Raw genomic sequence first — 23,159 nt, 5'->3', positions numbered from 1 at the left:
TTAGAGCAACCGACTTTCGGGAGACTTGTCAGGAGAGATGCCTCGCTGGGTGAACGGGTTGCTGCGTTGAGTACGACCATCGCCATGAACACAAAACGAAAATTTGGCTGGGGCTTGTAAATAAATAACACCCCGTGAAAATGACGACTCGTATAACTGATCTACCACTAGAACTGCTGCATAAAATATTTATGTACATGTTCGAGGGAGGTGAGGATGTTGCGAAGCTCTTCGACTTAAGCAAAATAGCGCCAGAATTTCGTCCACCGTGCGAGATTCTTATGGACCATCTTTGCAAAAAAAGCGGTATGAAGAGCTTGCAGAATCCCGATGCCCTTTTTTGGGTTGCAGGCGAAAAGTTGGCCGATAGGATGGACGAACTTCATGAGGCGAGTGAGGAAGGAGACGATATACGGAAGATTGATATGAGTCGAACTCGGAAACAAACAGCATCATCACACACCTCATCGCATTGTCTGAGGCGCGAACTTTCTTCCTCGCCTCCCATGATATATAAATAACATGCCATCACCATGAAACCCAAGGGCCATACGCGAACCTCAAGTCTCTCGGTGCTCTTGATGGGTTGCTCACCAAGAAACAGAAGTAGAAGAAACGTTCCTGCCTGGTCAAGGGTCACGGAATGAAATTGCTGCTCAGTACACCTCAGTTAAGAAGGTTGCAGCGTTCGCGAAACCAGCAGAAGACATAGGGCCGGTTGTATAAACATCCCTAACTGGAGATCAGATTTGACCTACGATCCGGGAATGAACTAAGTTCAAGCTTCTATCATGTTGTATAAAGCTAACTGTCGATTTGTCGATCTGAGATCAAATCCTGATCTTGGGTCAAAGAAATACGTTTGGCAACGTGGCAAATCCAGACATGTCGCTAGTGTGCCTGTGATGTTGCCAATTGTCCAACACTGAACAGCAAACATTTTAAAGTCGGTTTCGGAAAATGTATGTATTTAATATTTGAATAAAGAATAAATCTGAGGTGCTCGATGTAGTAAATATTCGAACATGTTGCAAATTTAGTAACATCACGTAAATTAGATACTAAACGACCATTTATTGCTTGTGCACGTTCTACGTGGATGATTTGTCCTTGACAACGAAAGCAACTATTGGTTCTCGGTTGCAAAGGGGAAAACATATGCTTGCATAAATATAATTTTTTTTTTTTTAAAAAAAATGTATTTCTCTTTAATGCTAAAAAGAGATATAACAACTTTCTTATAATCGGATTTGGAGCTATTGTTCATGTAAGGAACAAAAGGTTTTTGGATATTGCCATCTATTTCAACAAATCGTCCTTCGCTCAGGTTGGTGCGAGTTATCTAGTTTTACAGACCAAATTGATAGTAACACGATGTAAAATATAATTGTTAGTTAGTATCTACAGACGGGGGCAAATAGCAAGCAGTGCTATTTGCACATTTCAACGTACAAACGACGTAATAATGAAACTGAGAGAAGATTTACGATTTCAAGACCAGAAAATTGGCATAAAATGAACAAAGCAGAAAAACCTATTTCATGACCTTCAAAACAAGTTTTGAGAATACATATGTGGTCGTCGGTTTGACATAATAATGAAACTAATTAGTTTTATTATTATCTCAAACAATCTACCACATATTTTCCACATTTCATATTAGAAGTTCGGGCAATAAGAGCATATCTCTGTATGTATGAGGGTGGAGAGAAAAAAAGGTCAATGGAGGCCACTTGAATCCACTGTAATAATAAAGATGCCTTAATTCTGTGTCCAGTGTGGTTTTTCATATAAATATAGTGGTTTATGATGAAATTGAATACCGAGTATAAAGCAGGGTACAGGGTGAGCTGTGATAGTGGTTATCTCACCATGTTTACGAGACTGGTTTGTCCCTCAACTGCAAGCCGAAGGACTTATCGATCGCATCTGGTTTCAGCAAGATGGAGCACCAGCCAATTACTTTATTGCCGTGCGAGAATATCTAAATGCAGTGTTTCGTAACAGATGAATTGGACGTGGTTCTCCACAGTTACCAGCACCTTTGAACTGGCCTCCCAGATGTCCCGATCTTTCATCGTGTGATAATGCATTGTGGGGTTATATCGAACAGCAAGTTGCCGGCACGCGTTGCCACACAACTAACGAACTGAAAGAAGCCGTTCGGCATGCATTTGCCACGAATACTCACACAATGCTGTGTCGAATTTCACACCGTACCTGGTAGTGCATAATTCTCTGTTATGAAAATGATGGTGTCCACACAGACATTCTGGACTAAATTGTTGTCTGTAACTTCATCAGCTAACATGTCTCGTCTCTTATCATACCCTATTCACTACAGATTCATAACCTTCCCTCGTCGCAAAATACATAGGTGGTAATGGAACTTTTGGCTCATCCTGTAGGCGCCTCCTGTTGTGGATAGTTAAAATATATTCGTTTAAGATAGGAAGAATGTGATCATGTCTGGTTAGGTTTAAAACATATCTGATACATGCATTTTGTGCAACGTGGATCCTATTTTTGAGTTTATTAGTGAGTTGCGGTCCATATAAGGTCACATTAATCAAACAGTGGCCAGATTAATGTTTGAATGAGTTTGTGTACATTTTGTGGGTATTTCGGTTTGAAAACGGTAGGAGTTTCTTAGAATTGCGTAAACTTTTTTTAGACTGTGCACATATCTGAACTGTCCAATCTAAAGTGTCATTGAAAAGTATAGCAATATTTTTTGATGGGTTCATACATGGAATTTTCGGATTGTTAATTTCTGGTTCTATGTTTATGTTGGCAGTAACATTTTGTTATTGTTTTGTTCTGATAATCACGCATGCCGATTTTCACCATTAATATTGAGACGGTTTGCTATGCACCACGAATAGAGATTATCTAATAGGTTTGTTGTGAATTGAATTTTAATTAAGACGATCACTATTTTATACAACAATGACTTTATGTTACGGATCTTAAATTTTATCACAATATAACGCTATTCCTTGTTAAGCAAATTTTATCAGAAACAAATTTACGGGCACTTTATTTACAGTGTTTCTGCTAAATGTAGAGAATGCATTGCACTCGATATAATGCAGCATCCATTCTAACATGCACCTCAAATTTGGAGTCGAAATTCGATGAAAAAGTACATATTAGATTCGAGCCCACTTTATACACTTCCGAGTTTTAAATGGTAGTTTTGAAACTATTTCCATCCAATGTGTCGTGTTTGTAACGTCATTTTAAGTATTGGGCATATTATATTCTTGTTAAATGTGCCAAATCGAATTTGATCAGATGTTTTATCAGACGTTTTGCGAAGAGCCAGACTCTGTCTGTGAGTAAGTTTTTAGTACATTTTTACTTTATAATGTGTTGTGTTTGTCTTGTGCAGGTCTTTACAACCTTGCATTTTTAATTTTTCCCAAGGGGTTTTTTACATTCCTTGTTTTAAATTTGTAAGTAAGAATTTTAGATAAGGGGACATTTTCCCGTATATATTGAAGGATGCAAAACGGCCTAAAGTGCGACGCACCTAAAACATTTTAATTGAATCAATCATATATCATACCATCTACTTCATCTTCATAAATTTGATTAAAATGATTAATAATTATCTATTTTATTTCAATGTTTAATGTTTTTATTGTTCGATAGCATATGGTGTCTCAAAATTTCAGTATCTCAATCCATTTAGCTTTCATGAGCGTAAACAGTCAGTCCACTGTGTTACCGAGAACAAAAGGCCAATACATGTTTTTTTATTTTTCTCTCAAACTGCAGTAATTAATTTGTCTCTTGTTCTATTCTTCTTTGCTTATAATTACTCCCATACTGATTGCTTCAATGCCATCAGCATTTAGTTTTTCCCCTTCCCTTTCACACACATACTTCTTCCCTTTCGAAAACTATACCCGAAGATTGTTCTAGAACATCGAGGCATAGACTGGAGTCTGTCAATGGAGGACAATAATTCGACATTTCCTCCGAAAGGAACTCCAGGGTGCCCATTACACGTAATTAAACGGGTTCAATTATTGATGGGAGAAATTTCCGAACCGGATCGAAAGTGTTACACATACCGCAAGTGAATTCAGCTTGCACTCGGTGAGGTATGCTACCCGTTTGCTTCCGTTACACTTTCCGATCTCAACTGTCCACTACTTACGTAAGTGTTCTTGATACAAAATTTTATCTTCGGAACTCAAAGCTCCATTTCGGATCTTAGTTTCCGTCGCAGGAATGTGAGTGAGTTTCCTCTCCCCCTCAGTGTGTGTAAGGAAACTTTCAGACCGATGAGACAAGCCACAAAGACACGTGTCACTTCGTCGATTGATTGATTGGCTATATTTTACTTCCATATATTGTCATTGTGGCTAATCGTGAAGATGAGGATGAGTAATATGATGAAATTGATGAAGGGACACTCGCAATGAACACCCATGCTCTGGCCGGGATTCGAACTAGGAAACCAACCTTCAGAAATAAATGCAGCCTTTCGAACCGAAGTGACAGGACAAGCTGCACCTGTCGCTCGGACTGGGCTCTTTTCTCTATGGATTTCAAGCCGAAGCGACAGGTGTAGCTTGGAGGCGAACCCTCAGTAATCAATGCAACATTTCAAACAGAAGAGACGAATATGTGCGGCACGTGTCGCTCGTGTTTCACTCAGACTGAACCGTTTTCTCTGTACATTGCATCGAGTCGTCTCAGCCAGTTGTTCGCGCATACGAACACACCGAAGCGACAAGGGACAGGCGACACGTCTGGCTTGAGAATTTCACCAATCGAGGCCAAGCTTATGTGGCCTGTCATGCCACTAAGCTGTAAAACGTTGCTTATGATTGGCTCATTTTCAAGCGGCACGTGTCCCCTGTCGCTTCGGTGTGAATATTCCCTTACGCATGCATCGTGTCGCTCCGATCTGAAATCCCTGTGTCGCTCGTCGCATCGGCCTAAAAGCTCCTGATGAGAGTGTGGACTAAAACGTTCCTCTTCTGACTGAAGAATTTCCATTGCATTTGGATGTTTGCTTGAGTGTGCGTGTGGGCAAATTGCAACCTGATGCTGATTATTTCATATTGCGTGGTTCATTCAGGGTCATTGTACGTCCCTCCTAAAAAAAACCTAAGGTAACCTAGCAAATCAAGCAACACCTATCCAAACCAAAATCATTATAAACAAACCAAGCCAAGTGTAAAGGGATGTAAACCAACCAATGTAATCGGACCAATCCTGAAGCTCCATCCACTTTCGTTTGATAGTCCTTGCAATAGTGCCAGCGGAAAATTAACATTTTTACAGTAAAGACAGGAACAAGTTGTTTCACTAAATATTTATCACGATTTCCTTATTTTAAGTGGCTACAAGATCTACCAGAAAATAAACTCACTCATTAATTAGGAATTCGAGACCACGACTTGTAGGCTACATTATGCCCATTCAGGAGGCAGTCAGAGTTAATTTCTTGCTATGGGTTTTACTTATAACATTGATAAATTTTAACAGACACTTTTGTAGCAACAATATAATATCTGTTGTGATTTATTGCTACGGTTTCCATAGATACCAAACCCATCCAAATTCTCAAGGAATCGAGAAAAACTACCAAAAGGTATGAATTACGTGTCAATTTTCAAAATAATGTCCATTTTGTTACATGTTGTGAAAAAGTATGCAAATTACCTACTCTAAACAATGTAGATAATGCAATTAACCAGTTTGTCTGTTAGATGTAAACTTACAATTTATGAAATGGTAGAACAGAATATTACGACAATCCACTTGAAAGTTTCTAGTCCTGAGTTCAATACTCGGTGGAGACACATTACACAGTAGTTTGGATACGACTTTAAACTGTAGGCGCAGTTCCGATTACCCTGTATGTGAATAAAGTGGACTTAAACTTCAACTTGAGAGCTAGCAGGTAGACCCCGAATGCTAATCTGAACATTGTAGAGTCTGAATTCTTTTTTATTTAATTTCTTCAGGTGAAGCAGGCGTTTGAAGAGAAGCGATGAACGAAGTAATCATGATTGAGCCAGGGAAGACGGTAAATTTATTTTCGTTCATTATTTTGAATACTATGTAACTATGCCAAACTTTGGTTGTTTCAATTGCCTTTGCTCATATTTCTTGAGCATAGTTGAACAGAGTTGTAGATATTCGTACGTGGGTTGGAAATTTAATCAAATGATACAAAAGAGATACCTCTCTGAAACGTTTACAGCCCTTCGATGTAGTCACCAACATTGTGTACAAACATTGCCAGTAATGTGGAAGTCGTAGTATATCTGTAGCATCGCCTGTTCTGTTGATGGAGCGGTCTACTTCCTGAAGAATCTCTGGAACAGTTCGAAAGTTTTATCTTAGGAATCTAAATCAAAGTCACAGGGGCTGGTAGAGCATCTGCCAGCCCCATCGAGCCAACAAATCAGCCACAGGTTGATTTACGATATAAAACACTAAAGGTAAAGAATTGATGTGTCTGTTAACAATTAACAGTGAGATGTTTCAGTATATCATTTTGCATGGTAGAAATGGTATGGTATTGTTCCCGGTAGATTTGCTTCATTTTGGTAGACATGAATAAATGAAACGGTCTCAAGCAGGCGAAGCTAGTATATAATATAATAACATAATGACTCATTTTCAGTATCAAGTTTATTTAAAAATAAACCTGAAGGACTTTAGACTGATTGATTGATTTGGTTTAATTTACTTTGCTTTTCTGTCACTTTTGGCTAATCGCAAAGATTCATGATATGGTGAAATTTATAGTAGTATAAAAGTATATACTACTGGGACACTTATAGCGTAGAAAAGAAGAGCTCATATGATTAAACAGCCCGATTTGCCCACACTTAAAATTATGCCAAGATGCCTATAAGCCCCAATTCTTCAAGTGTGATATGCTCTTAATCCTAAGAATTTTGAATCCTAGTGTAGAAAAGAAGAACCCCCCTCAGACAGATTTGCCCACACTTAAAATAATGTCAAGAGGGGGCATATAGCCCAATCGGCCATGTGTGTACATATTTAAATCTAAAGAATTTTGAATTCTAGTGTAGAAAAGAAGAACCCCCCTCAGACAGATTTGCCCATGTGTGTAAAAGCTACATCTCTCAGTTTGTTGTCCATAAACTTGTCAAAAATATGCCCCTCTTGATATTGTTTTGACTATACTTAAAACTAGGGCAAAAATGCTTATATTCTCATCCTCTACAACTTACAGATCAATACAATAGGACAAGGGCAGGCAAGCAAATTGGTTTCATGTTTTTTCTAATCTTTGATCAGTTTCATGTCCCGGCCAGCAATAAATTATGCACGCCTGGGAGATTTTATATGCTTGCATGCATGAGATAAAATCTACACTGTGCCCTTTCAGGGAAAATTCCCCATACATGCCATCATGTAATTGACTCCAAGGGAAATTCTTAGTAAAAAGAACATTGGCCTCTTGCATGTTGTCATATGTGCCTGAATTGGATTCAGGTTTTGCCTTGTTCTGATAATATATACCCGAGTGAGACTTGCAGAATATTCATTGCACAGTTCAAAGTCCAACTTTGAATTGTATTTAGCTGATATAGAGCTCATAACTCCTGGGTTCTGATGCTCAATAGAATATGGACATAGTCCCATGGCTTATTGCCTTGTAAAGAAGAGCTCTGGGTTTGAGTCCTGGTAAAATGTGTAAGATTGAAATACATGTGGCAAAATAATATCTCCACACGTGAGATTTTGAGAATATTCACTGCTAGTTGATAAACAACTGATAGCTCCCAGATCTGAAACCTGGTAAAGTGTGTTGTACAACAGCATAAAAGAGCAAAACTATTTTATATTGGGGATCACCAGAGCCTAGTTACTGCTGTTGTCTGGGTATAAAAGCACCAGCTCAGCTACTAACTGCTGTTATAATTGTTTTGTCATATTATCCATAGTTCTGTTTTTTTGGACCAAGAAATTTTATATAAACAAACAACAAAAATGCCAAATCAAAAATATTGCAATCAGTGTAATAAAAATATATTTAGTTCTAATTGGTCTAGACACCGGCATATTTGTGACCCTAAGAAATGCAGAAAGGCCACAAAAATGTGTCCAAGATGCCATAAAATATTAAGCACGGCTTATTGCAAATGGCATAAGTGTATTTGTTATGAACAGTCATCAACATTGCCCCCACAACCATCTACATCTGGTCTGAAAAGGAAGCATGAAACACCTGTTAATGCTGGACCGGCAAAGCAGCCACGCTATGCACCCATCCATAGCAGTTTTAATGGCCAACTTAGGGATTACCGGTTTGTATCAGAGCCAAAATGTGACATTAAGAATTTTTTGAACAGTATAAATTCTGATGTGCAGGCAATTCTAAATGCACAAAATGGCTCTTATAAGCTGTCCCTCAAATTGTTTACACAATATAAGAAGCCAAATGGCACAAAATTTACACAGCCCCACATAACAGAAACTGTACCGGTATATTCAAATGCAAATTCAGACAAAATAATAAGCAGTTTGATAGATCAATTGAATATTAAACACTCTGAATTTGCAGCAAAAGAGTCTGGATGGAGCCTATGCGGATCTCCACACAAGCTCTATGTTAATATTTCTGAATTCAGTCCATTACAAGGATCTACATATTTGCCATTACCTGCCAATATTAAAAACACAAGCCGTGGTTAATATAAAAAATAATGATGAGAAATGCTTTTTGTGGTGTATTTTAGCTGCTTTGTATCCAGTTTCAAGGCATCCTGAGCGAATAAGTTATTATAAACAACATGAAAATGATTTTGATGAAGCAATGGAGGGTTTAGAATATCCAATGTCTGTTCAGAATATTGATAAATTTGAAAAAAGGCCAGGAATATCAATGGTAAACAATTATCTATTAATGTTTTTATTTGTTCTACTGGCCGTGGCAATTGCTTGATAGCACCTCTCAGAATCAGTACATTTGATGATGATTCTGCTGTTCCGATTGATCTGCTCTTAATTGAAGGGGATGATACACACCATTATACTCTGATACATAATCTTGAAGCTTTAGTCAGAAAACAAATAGACACAACTCATAGAATATTCAAGTTGTGCAGAAGATGTTTGACTGTATTTGATGGTAAAAAAATAATAAATGGGGTTCGTGAAGTGAATGCATAAATTGCTAAAACAAGTTAATTGAGCATCTGAAATACTGTGGCAACCATAAACCTGTTCATATGGTGATGCCTAACCCAAATGAAAATGCCAAATTCAAAAAATTTGAAGCCTTGTTGGAACACCCAGCATATATAGTCTGTGATTTTGAATCAAATCTCAAACCTCTTGCATTCTGTAATCCAGATCCTGAGGAATCTTCAATTACACCATACCAGTTACATGAACCTTCTAGTTTTTATTACGTTGTTGTACAGGATGGTGTTGTTAGTAAAGAATATTTATACATGGGACCAGATGCCATCAAAGAATTTGCACATAGAATAGAAAATGAGTGCCATGACATAGCATCTAATGTCTTATTAAAATCAAAACCTATGTTGCCTTTAACAGAGAAACAGATTGAAGATTTCAACAATGCAGAAAAATGCCCGGTATGTGATTCTGAATTTTCAGATACAAATATCAAGGTGAAACACCATTCTCATACAGATGGTAAATTCTTAATGGCCCTGTGTAATAGCTGTAATATTAAGATCCAGAGACCAAAATTTGTCCCTATACTTTGCCATGGTGCATCCAATTATGATTTTCATCATTTGATCAGGTACGAGGGGTTTCACAAGCAGAATTTAAATATTTTAGCTGAAAATAATGAAAAATATATTGCCATTAGCAAAATAATTAAAGTTAATAGTGTTCCTATTCACTTAAGATTTCTTGATTCATACAGAATTCTGTCTGCTAGCCTGGCTACACTGGCCACTCAATTATCTGATGATCAATTCAAAATCACATGTGCTTTGTTTCCAAATCAGGAGCTGAAATTAATTAGGCGGAAGGGTGTATATCCATATGATTATGTTACAGATTTTTCTAAATTTGATGAGTGTTCTCTGCCACCACAACAAGAGTTTTACAGCAAAATCAGAGCATCTGGAATCACTGTTGAAGATTATCACCATGCCCAGTTGATGTGGAACAATTTAAAATGCCAGAAATTTGGTGATTATCACAAGGCATATTTAAAACTTGATGTGACCCTCTTAGCTGATATACTTCAGGCATTTAGAAAATCTTCCATGCAAAATTATAAGCTGGATCCAATGTATTTTTACAGTGCTCCGGGCCTAGCATGGTCTGCAATGTTTTTAAAAACTAAAATGCAATTGGATCTGATCCAGGATCAAGATATGTATTTGTTTATGGAACAATGTATAAGAGGGGGCATGGTGCAATGTTCTCAGAGATATGCCAGAGCAAATAACAAATATATTCCTGATTATGATCCAGCACTGCCATCAAATTATATACTGTATGTAGATGCCAACAGCCTCTATGGTTATGCTATGATGAAAAAACTGCCATATGCAGGGCTTGAGTGGGTTGAAGATTTCAATATTGAAGATCTTAAGGATTTTGATGACAGTAACTATGGCCTGTTCTTAGAGGTTGATCTGACAATTCCTGATGATTTACACAACACATTTTCTGATCTGCCCCAATTCCTGAGGTTGAGTGCTCACCTGGCTCTAAACAAAAGAAATTGATGATGACTCTAGAGCCAAAACAGGGTTATGTCTTATATTACAAAAACCTCCAGTTCCTAATAAATCATGGTGTCCAAGTGACCAAAGTTGGAAAAGTTTTGAGGTTCAGGCACTCAAGATGGTTGAAACCATATATTGATACAAACACAGAGCTTCGAACATCTGCAATGAGCCAATTTGATAAGACCTTGTTTAAATTGATGGTCAATTCTGTGTATGGCAAAACAATAGAAAATGTCAGAAAACATATTGATGTTAAAATAATTACTGACCCCAGCCGGAGCAAAAAATTGATTGCAAAGCCCAACTTCAATTACAGAAGAATTTATGATGAGAATATGGCACTTTTCAACATGAAAAAAACAAAGATTAAGTTTGATAAGCCTATTTATGTAGGGGCTGTGATATTGGAATTGGCCAAATTACACATGTTAAAATTGTATTATGATGTGTTGAAACCTTTTTATAAGGATCGTGTAAAACTGATGTACATGGACACAGATAGTTTTGTTCTTGATATTCAAACAGAAGATGTTTATCAAGATATAACACAGCCCGAATTGTTTAAATATTTTGATACCACTGAACATTCAAAAATTAAACCCCACAACAAAAAGGTGCCTGGCAAGTTAAAAGATGTGACACTTGGTGATGTTATTGTGACATTTGCTGGGTTAAGGGCCAAGATGTACAGTTTTGAAACATGTAGTGGCGCTATTGCCAAAAAAGGCCAAGGGCATTGGCAGAGTGACTGTAGACAAAGAGCTTGAATTTGAAGATTACAAAAATTGCCTCAAATCATGTAGCACAATCAGAACATCAGAATCCAGAATTCAGAGTGTGGATCACTTGTTGACTACAAATATTGTAAGAAATGTGGCTCTGGACCCACATGATGACAAGAGATGCATTTTATCATGTGGCATACATACTCTACCATGGGGTCATTGTGATTTGAAAAGTGGTAATCAATGCCCAATTACAGAGCATGATTTGAAATAAATAAACATGCCTATGAACTTATTTGGGTTCAAAAAAACAGGCTATTATGGACCTGCCAACACCACAACCCTCTTCTGATATAATATCTAAACTAAGTACTTTGTTAATTATTCATCTGAACAGCATACTTACAGATGTTGATGATGAAACAGGTAAAACATTGTACATATTTAACAATAATTTAAATTATTACCAATTACCTGTAGGTGGTCAATTGCAATTTATTACAACCCCTGAGGGTAATGTCAAGATTTCAGTAGGGAGAAATATTTATAGAATTTAGCACTCAAACATGGTTTCTGGCACTGTATATACTGTTTCTGCTGGTGACTGCTTATATATTGAGGTCCTGGGATCATATGACAAGCTTATACCTTTTTTTATAGAATTAAGAATCAGATATTCAATAATAAATAACCACTAAAACAAAATGCCTAATGATATATTTGGCCATACAAGACATGAAGATCACAGTGATGAGATTCTGATGCTTGATGTCCGAGTCAAGAAATTAGAAGTGATTTACAAGCTTTACAAACCACACTCAATGCCAGTCTTCAACTAGAAATTACAAATTTACAATCACAATGCATGGACCCTCTTCTTAAAATTGATTCTGAACTCAAATTGCTGCTTCAAAAATATACTGACTTGGCCACATTAGATAATTTTCAGAGTTTAGAAGAGGCTGTAGCAGCTCTTCAAGCCAAATTTAAGACCCAGGCCACCAACTCTGAGCAATTGAAACAACAATTGGAAGAGCAGATAAATAACGTCAAGACACAGCTCCAAACAATTGTCAAAAGCATAAAATCACAAGAAGATTTTGATCTAGTGATTTCCACTCTAAAGGAACAGATTCAATCACTCCAGATACCTAATCTGGACCCCTTGAACAATGCCATAGCCGAGGTTAAAGAAAAAATTGAGACACTTGAAAATTTTATGAACAACTTGCCATCTTCTGATGCTTTGAGTGCAATAACTCGGAGTGTTGCCAACATTAAGCTGCAACTTGAAACATATGAAGATTTTGGAAAAATTCAAAGTACCATAACCCATCTTGAGGGTACAATAGCAGCAGTGCAAAGTGATTTGACAAATGTACAAGAATCTCTAGAATCTCGCCTGCTTGGTATTGTAGACACCCTTGTCAGTGTCCAGCAACAGATCACAAAGCTTGAAAACCTCAACACTGAATCTGAGCTATCTCATTTTCATCACTTGATCGATGATATCCAAACAAAGCTTGAAATTTTACAACAATCAACACCCACTGAGGCTGATATAGCCCTGCTCCAAAAATGCTATGCAAAATGTGCTGATGCTTCTGAATTAAATAATGTGAAATTGGCACTTGAATCTTTGCAAAATACTGTATCAAATCTGCCTACATCACAGGAACTTAAAAATATTAAGAGAGCTGTGAATCGCATATTGAAATCAGAAGATATCAAGAATATCCTGACAGAGATCAAACAACTTACTCAGACAGTGGCCACTCTACCAACTAATCAGCATATTAATGAACTGCATGCCCTGTTTGAGGATATCAGAAGACAGGTCCATGATCTTACTGCTCAAAATTCAAAATTGGCAGTTGTTGAAAATTTACAGCAAATTGTAGCTAATATCAAGCAACAGCTAGGGACCATGGAATCCAATCAAGCAAATGCTCTGTCTGTTTTTGCCACCCAGCTACAAGAAATTGTGCAACAATACAAGAAACTTGTTGTGGACATAAAAATCAAGCCAGGCCATGATGATGTTGTTAGGACTATCAATGAGCACCTTGAATCTGTAACAAGTAGATTGCTTACAGCAGAAAAAGAAATAACCGGCATAATCGAGAATCCTAAACATACAATAATTCTTGAATTGTACAGCATCCCCAACAAAGCATATGATTCACCATTTACACCAGGTGGCAAAATATATATGCTGTCCCCTGCACAATTTTATTACCAGTTTTTTGTTGGGGGCACACTGAGACCAATCAAGATCAAATATTGGCTTCAACCACAGGCACACCACTACCCCACCTTATCAATAACAAATGCTGACAACAGACAAAAAATCACCAGTGTAGAGTTAGAGGATTTTACAGATCCCAATACATTAGAAACATCTTATGCTGAAGATGATGGCTCTCTGGAATTTCATATACAAATAGGAGACAAATTATATTTAGAAAATCCTGTAGTATCAGCTGCTGAACACCCTATAGTTGCAATATTCTTGTTTTCATATTATGTCTAGACAAATTATTGTTGATGAATTACACAGACAAGCCAGACATAATTATAAGAGACTGCCAGTAGTCACAAAAGGCATAGATGATTTATGGCAGTGCGACTTGATTGAGATGGCAAGTGGAGAGCTGAAAAACTTAGACAAAATCAACAAGGGCTACAAGTATCTACTCACTGTCATAGATACATTTTCAAAATTTGCCTGGACTGTGCCACTCAAATCCAAGACTGGAAAATGTGTTACAGAAGCCTTCAGGACAATCATCAATCAGAGTGGAAGATCACTGCGCTATTTGCAAACAGATAATGGCAAAGAATTTTATAATTCTGTGTTCCAACAATTTATTAAAAGCCAGTCAATACAACATTACTCGAGTTACAGTGATCTCAAGGCCTCAATTGTAGAGAGATTCAACAAAACCCTAAAAAATCTTATGTATAAACAATTTACACTTCAAGGTAATTATAAATGGCTTAATATTCTTCCAGAACTTCTACATAAATATAACAACTCGGTCCATTCCACAATCAACATGAAACCCTCTGAAGTAACTTCATCTGATGAGCAAAAATTGATCAGGACTGTTTATTATCCTAGATACCAGCCAACAACAAGAAAAGCCAAATACAAGGTGGGTGATCAAGTAATAATCAGCAAATATAAGCTCTTATTTAAAAGAGGCTTTACAAGAAACTGGAGCACTGAATTATTCTCAGTGGTTCAAGTTAAACCTGGGACCCTTAACACATATATAATAAAAGATCACCGAGGAGAAATTCTCAAAGGCCGGTTCTATGAAGAAGAACTCAACAAAACTAAACAGCCTGACACATATCTCATAGAAAAAATCATCTGCAGAAAAGGCAACAAGTTATTTGTCAAATGGCTAGGACTTCCAGAACACAGCTGGATCGATGCAGACAAAGTGATAATATGAGCACCTGGGATGTTATAAAAAGGCTGCCAGAACCTGAACAGCAGATTAAGAGAAATGGCAAGTTGCTGCCTGAAAATATTAGATGTCTTATTGTTGGGCCATCGGCTTGTGGTAAAACTACACTAATGATTGATAATTTTTTATTGGCACCCAACTGGTTAGACTTAAAAAATAGGCACTTGTATGTCTTCTCTAAGAGCTTGGAACAATTAAAATATCAGCAGCTGATGAAGCTATATGATGGATTGGATATAGCCACTTTTGAACCAGATGTTAAGCCACTTCATGAATGTCTCGATAATTCTGTTGTTGTGTTTGATGACATTATACTGGATAATCAAAACAAGGTTAGACATTTCTTTACACAGGGCCGACACAAAAACATTGATTGCTTCTACCTGGCACAGACTTTTTCAAAAATACCGAAGCAGCTGATCCGAGACAACAGCAATTTTATATGTGTGTTTCATCAAGATCATACCAACCTCAAACACATACATGATGAATATGTAGGTGGGGACTTGAGCTACAATGAGTTTTCCAAGTTTTGCAGTAGGTGCTGGAATCAAAACAGTTATGTGTTTGTCACAATTGATATGACAAGAAAACCCAATAGTGGCAAATACAGAAATAAAATCAACAATTTTCTAGACATTGAAACATATATAAATAACCATGAAAAGGCCAATCATTGATGATCTTAAATTAAGAGATTATCTTGTAAAAAGATTTAAGGGATGGAAATCAGAGAACCGAGGAATTTATGAACAACACAAACAAACAGAACAGCCTATTATTGATGCTATTAGTGAATTAGGTAAAAATATCAAAACTGTTACAGAGCAAAATCAAAATTTGATCACAGAGCTTGTACCTGTAGCTGCAAGGAACATATTAGATTATCCACTCACCCCACTTTCTAGTATTCATACACCTAGTCCTGTTGCTCCTCGAAGAATTGAAGCTAGTCAGGATCCTATTGAATTGGGTCTTCTTGCTCAAAAATATTTAAGCACACCTAAAGAAAACAAAGATGAGGTCTTTGGTTTATATGCTGACACAGAGCGTGATGGTAGCATCATACATAGAATTGGCAATTTCAGAGTAACATTTATGGGAGATGATCTAATTGTATATTCAGAATCTCATCTTGGAGAAAAAGGTGGTTTTGTTAAATATCCCGGCACACCTGGGTTGTGGGAACTGATGACGAGGAAAAGGCCTGGCAGCTATACAGATCAAGATTATGAGCATTACAAAGAAATATTAATAAAATCAGATGCTCTATACCAGAACAATGATCCCACACAAAAAAGAGTCAAGTCTAGCAGTGGAGCAAAATATAACAACTTAATCAAGCCCATATGGTCACAGATCAAGACTGGCAGTGGAATCAAACAATACAACACCCTGCCTAAAGAATTTGTCAGGGTTGATGATGTCAGGAAACTTGTAGATAGGTTATTGGTGATAGCTGGGGAGGAAAATGCTGGCAACCACAATTTTTACAATGAAAAGGTTGGAATTATGGACATTATAAGCACCAAATTGTCTAATTTTATAGTGAATGACACTAAGGGGATTGGATATCTTATAAAAAATATTAATTCTCTACCACCTAAATTTTGGAATATTTCGGAGGGTCGGGGGTTGGTTAATGACATTATAAACAAGCTGTCATTTGAACTACACATTCCAGTCTATCAGTATTGTGGTCCCGGTACAAAATTGGACCTTAGATTAAACAGAGGTGATCCTGGTGTTAATCCCCTAGCTGCTGCTTGCAGAGACCATGACATAGCATACAACACACATTCTGATCTTGACAAGAGACATGTTGCAGACAAGAAATTAGAAGAGGCTGCATTTGGTAGATTTGTAAGCAAAGATGCTTCTTTGAGTGAGAGAATAGCAGCTTTGGGAACCACCATAGCTATGAACACCAAACAAAAACTGGGGTGGGGGTTGTGAATATATATATAATAAACCTAGGATGAAGGCCAAGGGTGTTATGTATCAAATACCTTATGCAGGTCTTAAATCTCTTAAAACTATTGATAGTCTTTTAACCAAAAAGCAGCGCAAGAAAAAAAATTCTTGTATTGCCAAGGGCCGTGGTATGAAATTGTTGCTTAGTACCCCCCAATTAAAAAAATTACAACAATCAAGAAAAAAATCACATGTGGGTGGTTTCATATTTACTATCCCGGCCATCTTAGCAGCACTTGGGGCTGTGGGGAGCTTGGCTGGGGGATCAGCTGCCATAGCAAAAACAGTAATAGATGCCAAGAAAAATAGGGCAGAATTAGATGAATTGAAGCGCCATAACCTGGCCATGGAGAAACAAGGCAAAGGTGTTAAGAGAGCCATGAATAAGTTTAAAAAAAACAAGAGCCGCTTACAAACCAAGATATTGAAGCTTTAATCAAGCCACTGGGCATAAAAAATTTTAGAGGTGTGTACATGTCTGATTCTTTACCAGAACAACCACTCAACAAAGAGTGTGGCATTGTTAATTTGGATAAGTACAAAAATCAGGGCACTCACTGGATTTGTTATCTTAAATATTTAAAAAATGAGGCATTTGTGTTTGATTCATTTGGAGGTGTTCCACCTGAAAATTTAGTAAAATATCTAAAATCAGCTAATCTTTATTACAATAATGCCCGTGTTCAAAACTTCAAAGATGTTAATTGTGGACATTTGTGTTTATCTGTTCTTAGATATATCTCTCAAATAAATAAACCATCAATTGAAAATTTTCAAAAGGCCCTGTAGTATTTAAAACATCATGGGGGTATTCCATCTGACCAGCCAAAATTCAATATTGAAACTTAGATTACATGATGATATAGTATATCCCAAAACAATACCTCTCAGAGCATTTTATGGCATGTACTTGATCCCTAATATTACACACCACAACAACAAAATTGCAGTAGGGGATCAAAAAATTGTCATCACTCCAGGGCAATATAATCTGTCCACTCTAAATGCTCAATTACCCAGAGATATAGTATTAACTCAAAATTCTGTCACTCACAGAGTAGAGATTGCTACAGAAGCAGTGGATCTGGGTACTATAGGAGAGCTGTTAGGCTTTGAGAACAACACAAAACTTGAACCAGCCATCAAACACACTGCTATTAATATACCTAAATTCTTAGCCATAGAGACTCTGAATATTCACTGTAATGTGGCTGAGGGTATGATCACCAAATTAAATGGCATGGGCACTCACAAACAAACTGGCATCATTGCAACATTTAAACCTAATTCTGAATTTATGGAGCCAATCATCTACACTCCATCCCCAACATTATATTTTCCTGTGTGCCATAATAGAATAGATTATATTGAGTTGATGGTCACTAATGAAAAAGAAGAATTAGTTGATTTTGCTGGAGCCACAACAACTGCTATCATAGAGATTAATATTTAAATAAAAATACATACAAAAAAAATGGAAAATATTGAGAGTTATGAGCTACAATCATTCCCCCCAAACAGGAGGACATTTGCAAATTTAAATCAACCCAACACAGAAATTGAGGTTGATCTTGATGTAGGGGATGCCTTTATACACCCCCACAGAGCAGATCTAGACATCAAATTTGATGTTGTAAAGCTCGATGGTACAGATTATCCGGCAAATTCAAATATAAGATTGGTAGACAATTTTGTGCCGCATCTGTTCTCTGAAATTGAGATCAGAAAACATGGTGTTGTTATAAACAGAGTGGATTATCCCGGCATTACCTCCACAGCTTTGGCCACACTAAAATTATCCAAAACCGAGGCTTCTTACTACAAAATAGGTGGATTTGAGGCTGGTGATAAAATTATATCTAAGAGCCACACAGTGCTGTTCCCCATGCGCCTGTTGCCAGGATTCTTCTCAGATTACAAAGATATTATGTGGAAGGGTGGTTTAAGAATCACATTTAGAAGAGCTGCCAATGATAATAATGCTTTGATGAGGTACAGTACATTAAACTCTACAGGGGAAGCTCTGCCTAATACCCTACCTGATGAGGGCAAGTGCCTTATTCAGACTATGGAGCTAAGAATCCCGGTTGTTGAATATGAAGCCAGTTATGCTCTTAAATACAAAACACATATAATAAAAAATCCACAGATTCCTTTACAATTTTATACATATCAATGTGTACAGAAGCCTGCCGCTGGTACTTATTATGTGTTTGATGCTACAAATTCATTCTCCAGTATACAATATGACATGCCGGATTTTGTGGTGGTATTGTTTCAGACTGGAAGACACAATAATCAGGAAAAAAATTCAAGTAAATTTGATAACTGCAACATCAAGAACATATATCTTAAAAATGGCAGAAATGAGGTATTTCCTAGAGAAAATTATAATTTAGACATGTCCAAGGATGATTTCCTCAAATTATATGAAGCATTTACAGCATACAAAAGGGTCACTACTGGCAATACTGACATGTATTACACACCAGATGAATTCAAAGCACAGAGACCCATGTTTGTCATCAACACTTCAAAAAGGAAACAAGTTGTGGTTAATGACAGGACAAACATTAAAATTATCTGTGAATTCCACGATACACTCCCTGATGACACCATATGTAGTGTTATTCTCATAGGTGAAAAATCATATGTTTATGATGTAAGAAATGAGAGAGTCACAGAACAATTCTAGAAGATTTTTGCATATTACCGGACCGGAAGTAAATATAAATGGGTGTGGGTGGGTGAGAGTGGCTTTTTGCCTTAGTTTTAAGTGTAGCCAAAACAAAATCAAGGGGGGGGGGGGCATATTTTTGACAAGTTTATGGACAACAATCTGGCAGATGCAGCTTTTACACACATATGCAAATCTGTCTGAGGGGGGTTCTTCATTTCTACATTAGAATTCAAGATTCTTGGGATTTTGACAGAATAACACACTATAAACAATAAAATCATATGGGTACTTGACATAGTTTTAAGTGTGGGCAAATCTGTCTGAGGGGGGTTCTTCTTTTCTAGACTAGGATTCAAAATTCTTAGGATTAAGAGCATATCACACTTGAAGAATTGGGGCTTATAGGCATCTTGGCATAATTTTAAGTGTGGGCAAATCGGGCTGTTTAATCATATGAGCTCTTCTTTTCTACGCTATAAGTGTCCCAGTAGTATATACTTTTATACTAGTATTTATGAAGGGACAATTAGAAATAACACTCATGCCCACGCCGGTATTCGAACCTTGGACCTTGGCATCGTAGCACGCTATGTTAACCACTTTAAAATACAAGATCAGAGAGAGAAAACTTAGACAATACTAAATAACAAGCAAAGAAGTTACAGAAATTTAGCTTTTAACAATAAATATTATTAAACAGCTTCAGCAGCACTGTTCGTTTTCTATTTTCTATTTTATCAAACTCAACAAGATTCCTCATTACTTCAAACTCGACTTAATGTCTGCGTGATTGATTTATTTTTCTAAGTCCACTTTGTGCACAGTAAGGCTAATCGGGACTGGACCTACAGTTTAAAGTGGGATCCGAGCCACTGTGCCAATTGCCTCCACCGGGTAACCAACCCGAGATCCCTTGATTACAAGGCGAGACTTAATGTCTGTGTCCCTGGGCTAAGCAGTAGGAACTTAATTTCATCCAGAGGTTCACTCCTCATAGTTTACGTCATGGTCACGCCCCTCGCATTAACCATGCCATCTATCGGTAAAGCAATATAGTAACTCACATTCTAGTTAAAGGAGATGCATATGGTTACAAAACTCCGATATTTGATATTTTTCACTTCTTCCTTTGTAGCCACTTCTTTCCGTAAAGCCCGCACGCTGAAAGAACCAACTTGTTCTGTCCTTTTGTGTCATGGAGGATCACATAAACCCTTGAGCCAAACAGGTTGCTGCAGTTGCCATGGCGACAGGAAATTCTTACCAAACCTATGCCTCAGAGCAACAGTTCGGGGTTCAAGGTGCGGTTAACCCTAACGATCGCCACCGGTTAGGAAGTGAAAGGGTCTGCCATTCTTTGCCTCTCTCTGATGTTGGAGCGAAGAAGGGAAGGGTCTTTACAGCTGAAGGTGTCATTTACAACTGGGCGAAAATCAGGCATGTGGCAAAACCTTTTTTTGCACTTCGAAACTCCCACATCTGGAGACGAAAGCCCGTATAAGTTCTTTCATCGTGCAGGCCTTAGACCATTGACAACCTGACCAGTCACGATGCAGGTTTTATCTTTACAGGGTGGTGATGAGGCAGAGAATCTAAGTGAGGACGTGTGGAACACGCTAACGTGCGTCTCTTGCGACGACATAATGATGGGCCCAGTCCGGGAATGCCAAAAGGGGCATTCCATCTGCCCGAAGTGTAAAAGTTACTTCCCCGCCTGCCCATTGTGTGGGAACGGCTACACCGAAGTGAGAAACTTCTCACTGGAAACCCTGGTGAAGACAATACGACTCCCTTGCGTGCATCGGGCTCGAGGTTGTCGATTCTTCGGTTTCGTCGACGACAGGATCGCACACAGTCATCTTTGTAGCTTTCAGCCCTACTTTTGCCCTGTTAGAATATGTAATGTCTCCCTGAAGCTGGACCAAATCGTACCTCACCTAATAGTAAAATATAACTGGGAGATCCGCGAGATGAAGACGAAGGAGGAAACCGACCAATTTCAGTTCAAGTTGAACGTCGACTGCTTTACAAGCGAAAGGGATAAATTCTTCCCTGGCCGGTATGTGCTGGAGGCTAAGGGTTTAGGTCATTTCATTTTGCAAAGCAGGGTCAGGTCTGATGGAACTTGCGAGGTCCTGATTCAAATGCTAGCCTCAAAGGAAGATGCAAGCAGAGTCGACTGCTTAATAAAGGTCGTTTCAGCCAGCGAGAACATGCAGGCCGAATTTTATAGCTATGTGGAATCTATAATGGTGACCCCGGAAGCAGTTGTTGGTAAAGGAAACTGTCTATACACTCGTGGAGACTTTCTTCAACAATCTGTTCCTCGGGATAATCCCCAATTTATAAATACTTTCCTGTCAATATGGAAAAAGAGTAACCAAGACCAAGACTAAGGACAAATCCACATCCAAAAATCTTTATTTTTTTAAACATATATCACGTTCCCTGACACTTAAAATTTGGCATCCTTTGTAAATGTTTGTGCTGATTAAACTTATTTACTTTTGGTTATACTTATGAAATATTCATTGATTTTTATAATGCAATTTGTAAATTGCAAATTTGGTCTATAAAGTAAGCAAAGGACCAATATTGTATTATTTTCTTTTATGTAGCCTATGTATTTATTTATTACATAAGTTTTGGCTTCAGTGGTCTCCCCAGTTCATCATTAGGATCTTTTCATCCTTTTGATGAGAATGGAAAAAAGTATTTTTTTTTACCCATAAACATAATTACTACAATTTTATTCTTTCATAAACACTCATTTCAACAAAGGGATTTTTACTTGTTGCTGGGCATCAGTAAAAAAAATACACAACTATTTTGTACTTTTCAGCAGTCAGTTCACTTGTTTCCAGACATTTGACACTGCATTTCGACAATGAGTTTATCATGTTGCAAGTCATATGACGTTACTGCTACTCTCAAGCAGGAAATCAAGGTTGCGAATAACTGCCTACTGACCCAGTATTTTGTGCAAACAATGTTGCGTCTAACAACATACTCAAACTGGCCTTGTCATTAACAACAATGTAGTTTAGGAGAAGAAAACTTTCGATCTTCCATTGTTCAGTCGTTCAATAACGAATTGTTGATTACTCCGAAGGGATAAAGCAAAGAACATTTACATTTTATCTGGTTAATAGTTACGCGATTCAACAAAGAAAGAAATGAACTGTTACAATAAAGCTCTTTTCCTGATACAACAGTTGAATACACAGACAGGTATAAGTAATACAATGTTTTGTGACTATGCATAATAAAATCCGTATAATATGACAGAGCACCGCGGGCTACCTCTCGCGGCTTGCCGGTCGACTGGCTGGTAGAACGTGGTCGACGGATTGGACACCCCTGATATACAAGTACACACACATATTTAATGAATGAACAATTAATGAACTATATGAAATAAAACCGTCATAATTTCTGAACGGTTCGCGTGATGACGTCCAAACTGCGTGGCTGGCCACAGAGTATGATGGGTATGCGTATGCACACGCAACGTGTTGATGTCGGCCATTTACAAGTGAAAATGTCCTGGAGGAGTATTTTGGGGACCGCATTC

At 37.6% G+C, this 23,159-nt stretch overlaps 1 protein-coding gene across 1 annotated transcript; it reads left to right on the top strand.

The window, feature by feature from the left end:
• The first annotated feature begins 21,135 nt into the window (after positions 1 to 21,135).
• LOC145987021 (E3 ubiquitin-protein ligase sina-like) lies at positions 21,136 to 21,981 on the top strand. The gene has a single exon (XM_083121482.1). The coding sequence runs from the start codon at positions 21,136 to 21,138 to the stop codon at positions 21,979 to 21,981; it is 846 nt and encodes a 281-aa protein (XP_082977608.1).
• Positions 21,982 to 23,159: the final 1,178 nt, after the last annotated feature.

The sequence above is a fragment of the Lepisma saccharinum genome, chromosome 4 (genome assembly GCF_977018435.1).
Source record: "Lepisma saccharinum chromosome 4, izLepSacc3.1, whole genome shotgun sequence".
Taxonomy (NCBI): Eukaryota; Metazoa; Arthropoda; class Insecta; order Zygentoma; family Lepismatidae; genus Lepisma; species Lepisma saccharinum.
Note: the sequence above shows the minus strand (reverse complement) of the source record. Positions and strands in the feature narration are given on the sequence as shown.

Coding starts and splice junctions, on each gene's coding strand:
- LOC145987021 (XM_083121482.1), top strand. CDS start 21,136: ATGCAGGTTTTATCTTTACAGGGTGGTGATGAGGCAGAGAATCTAAGT.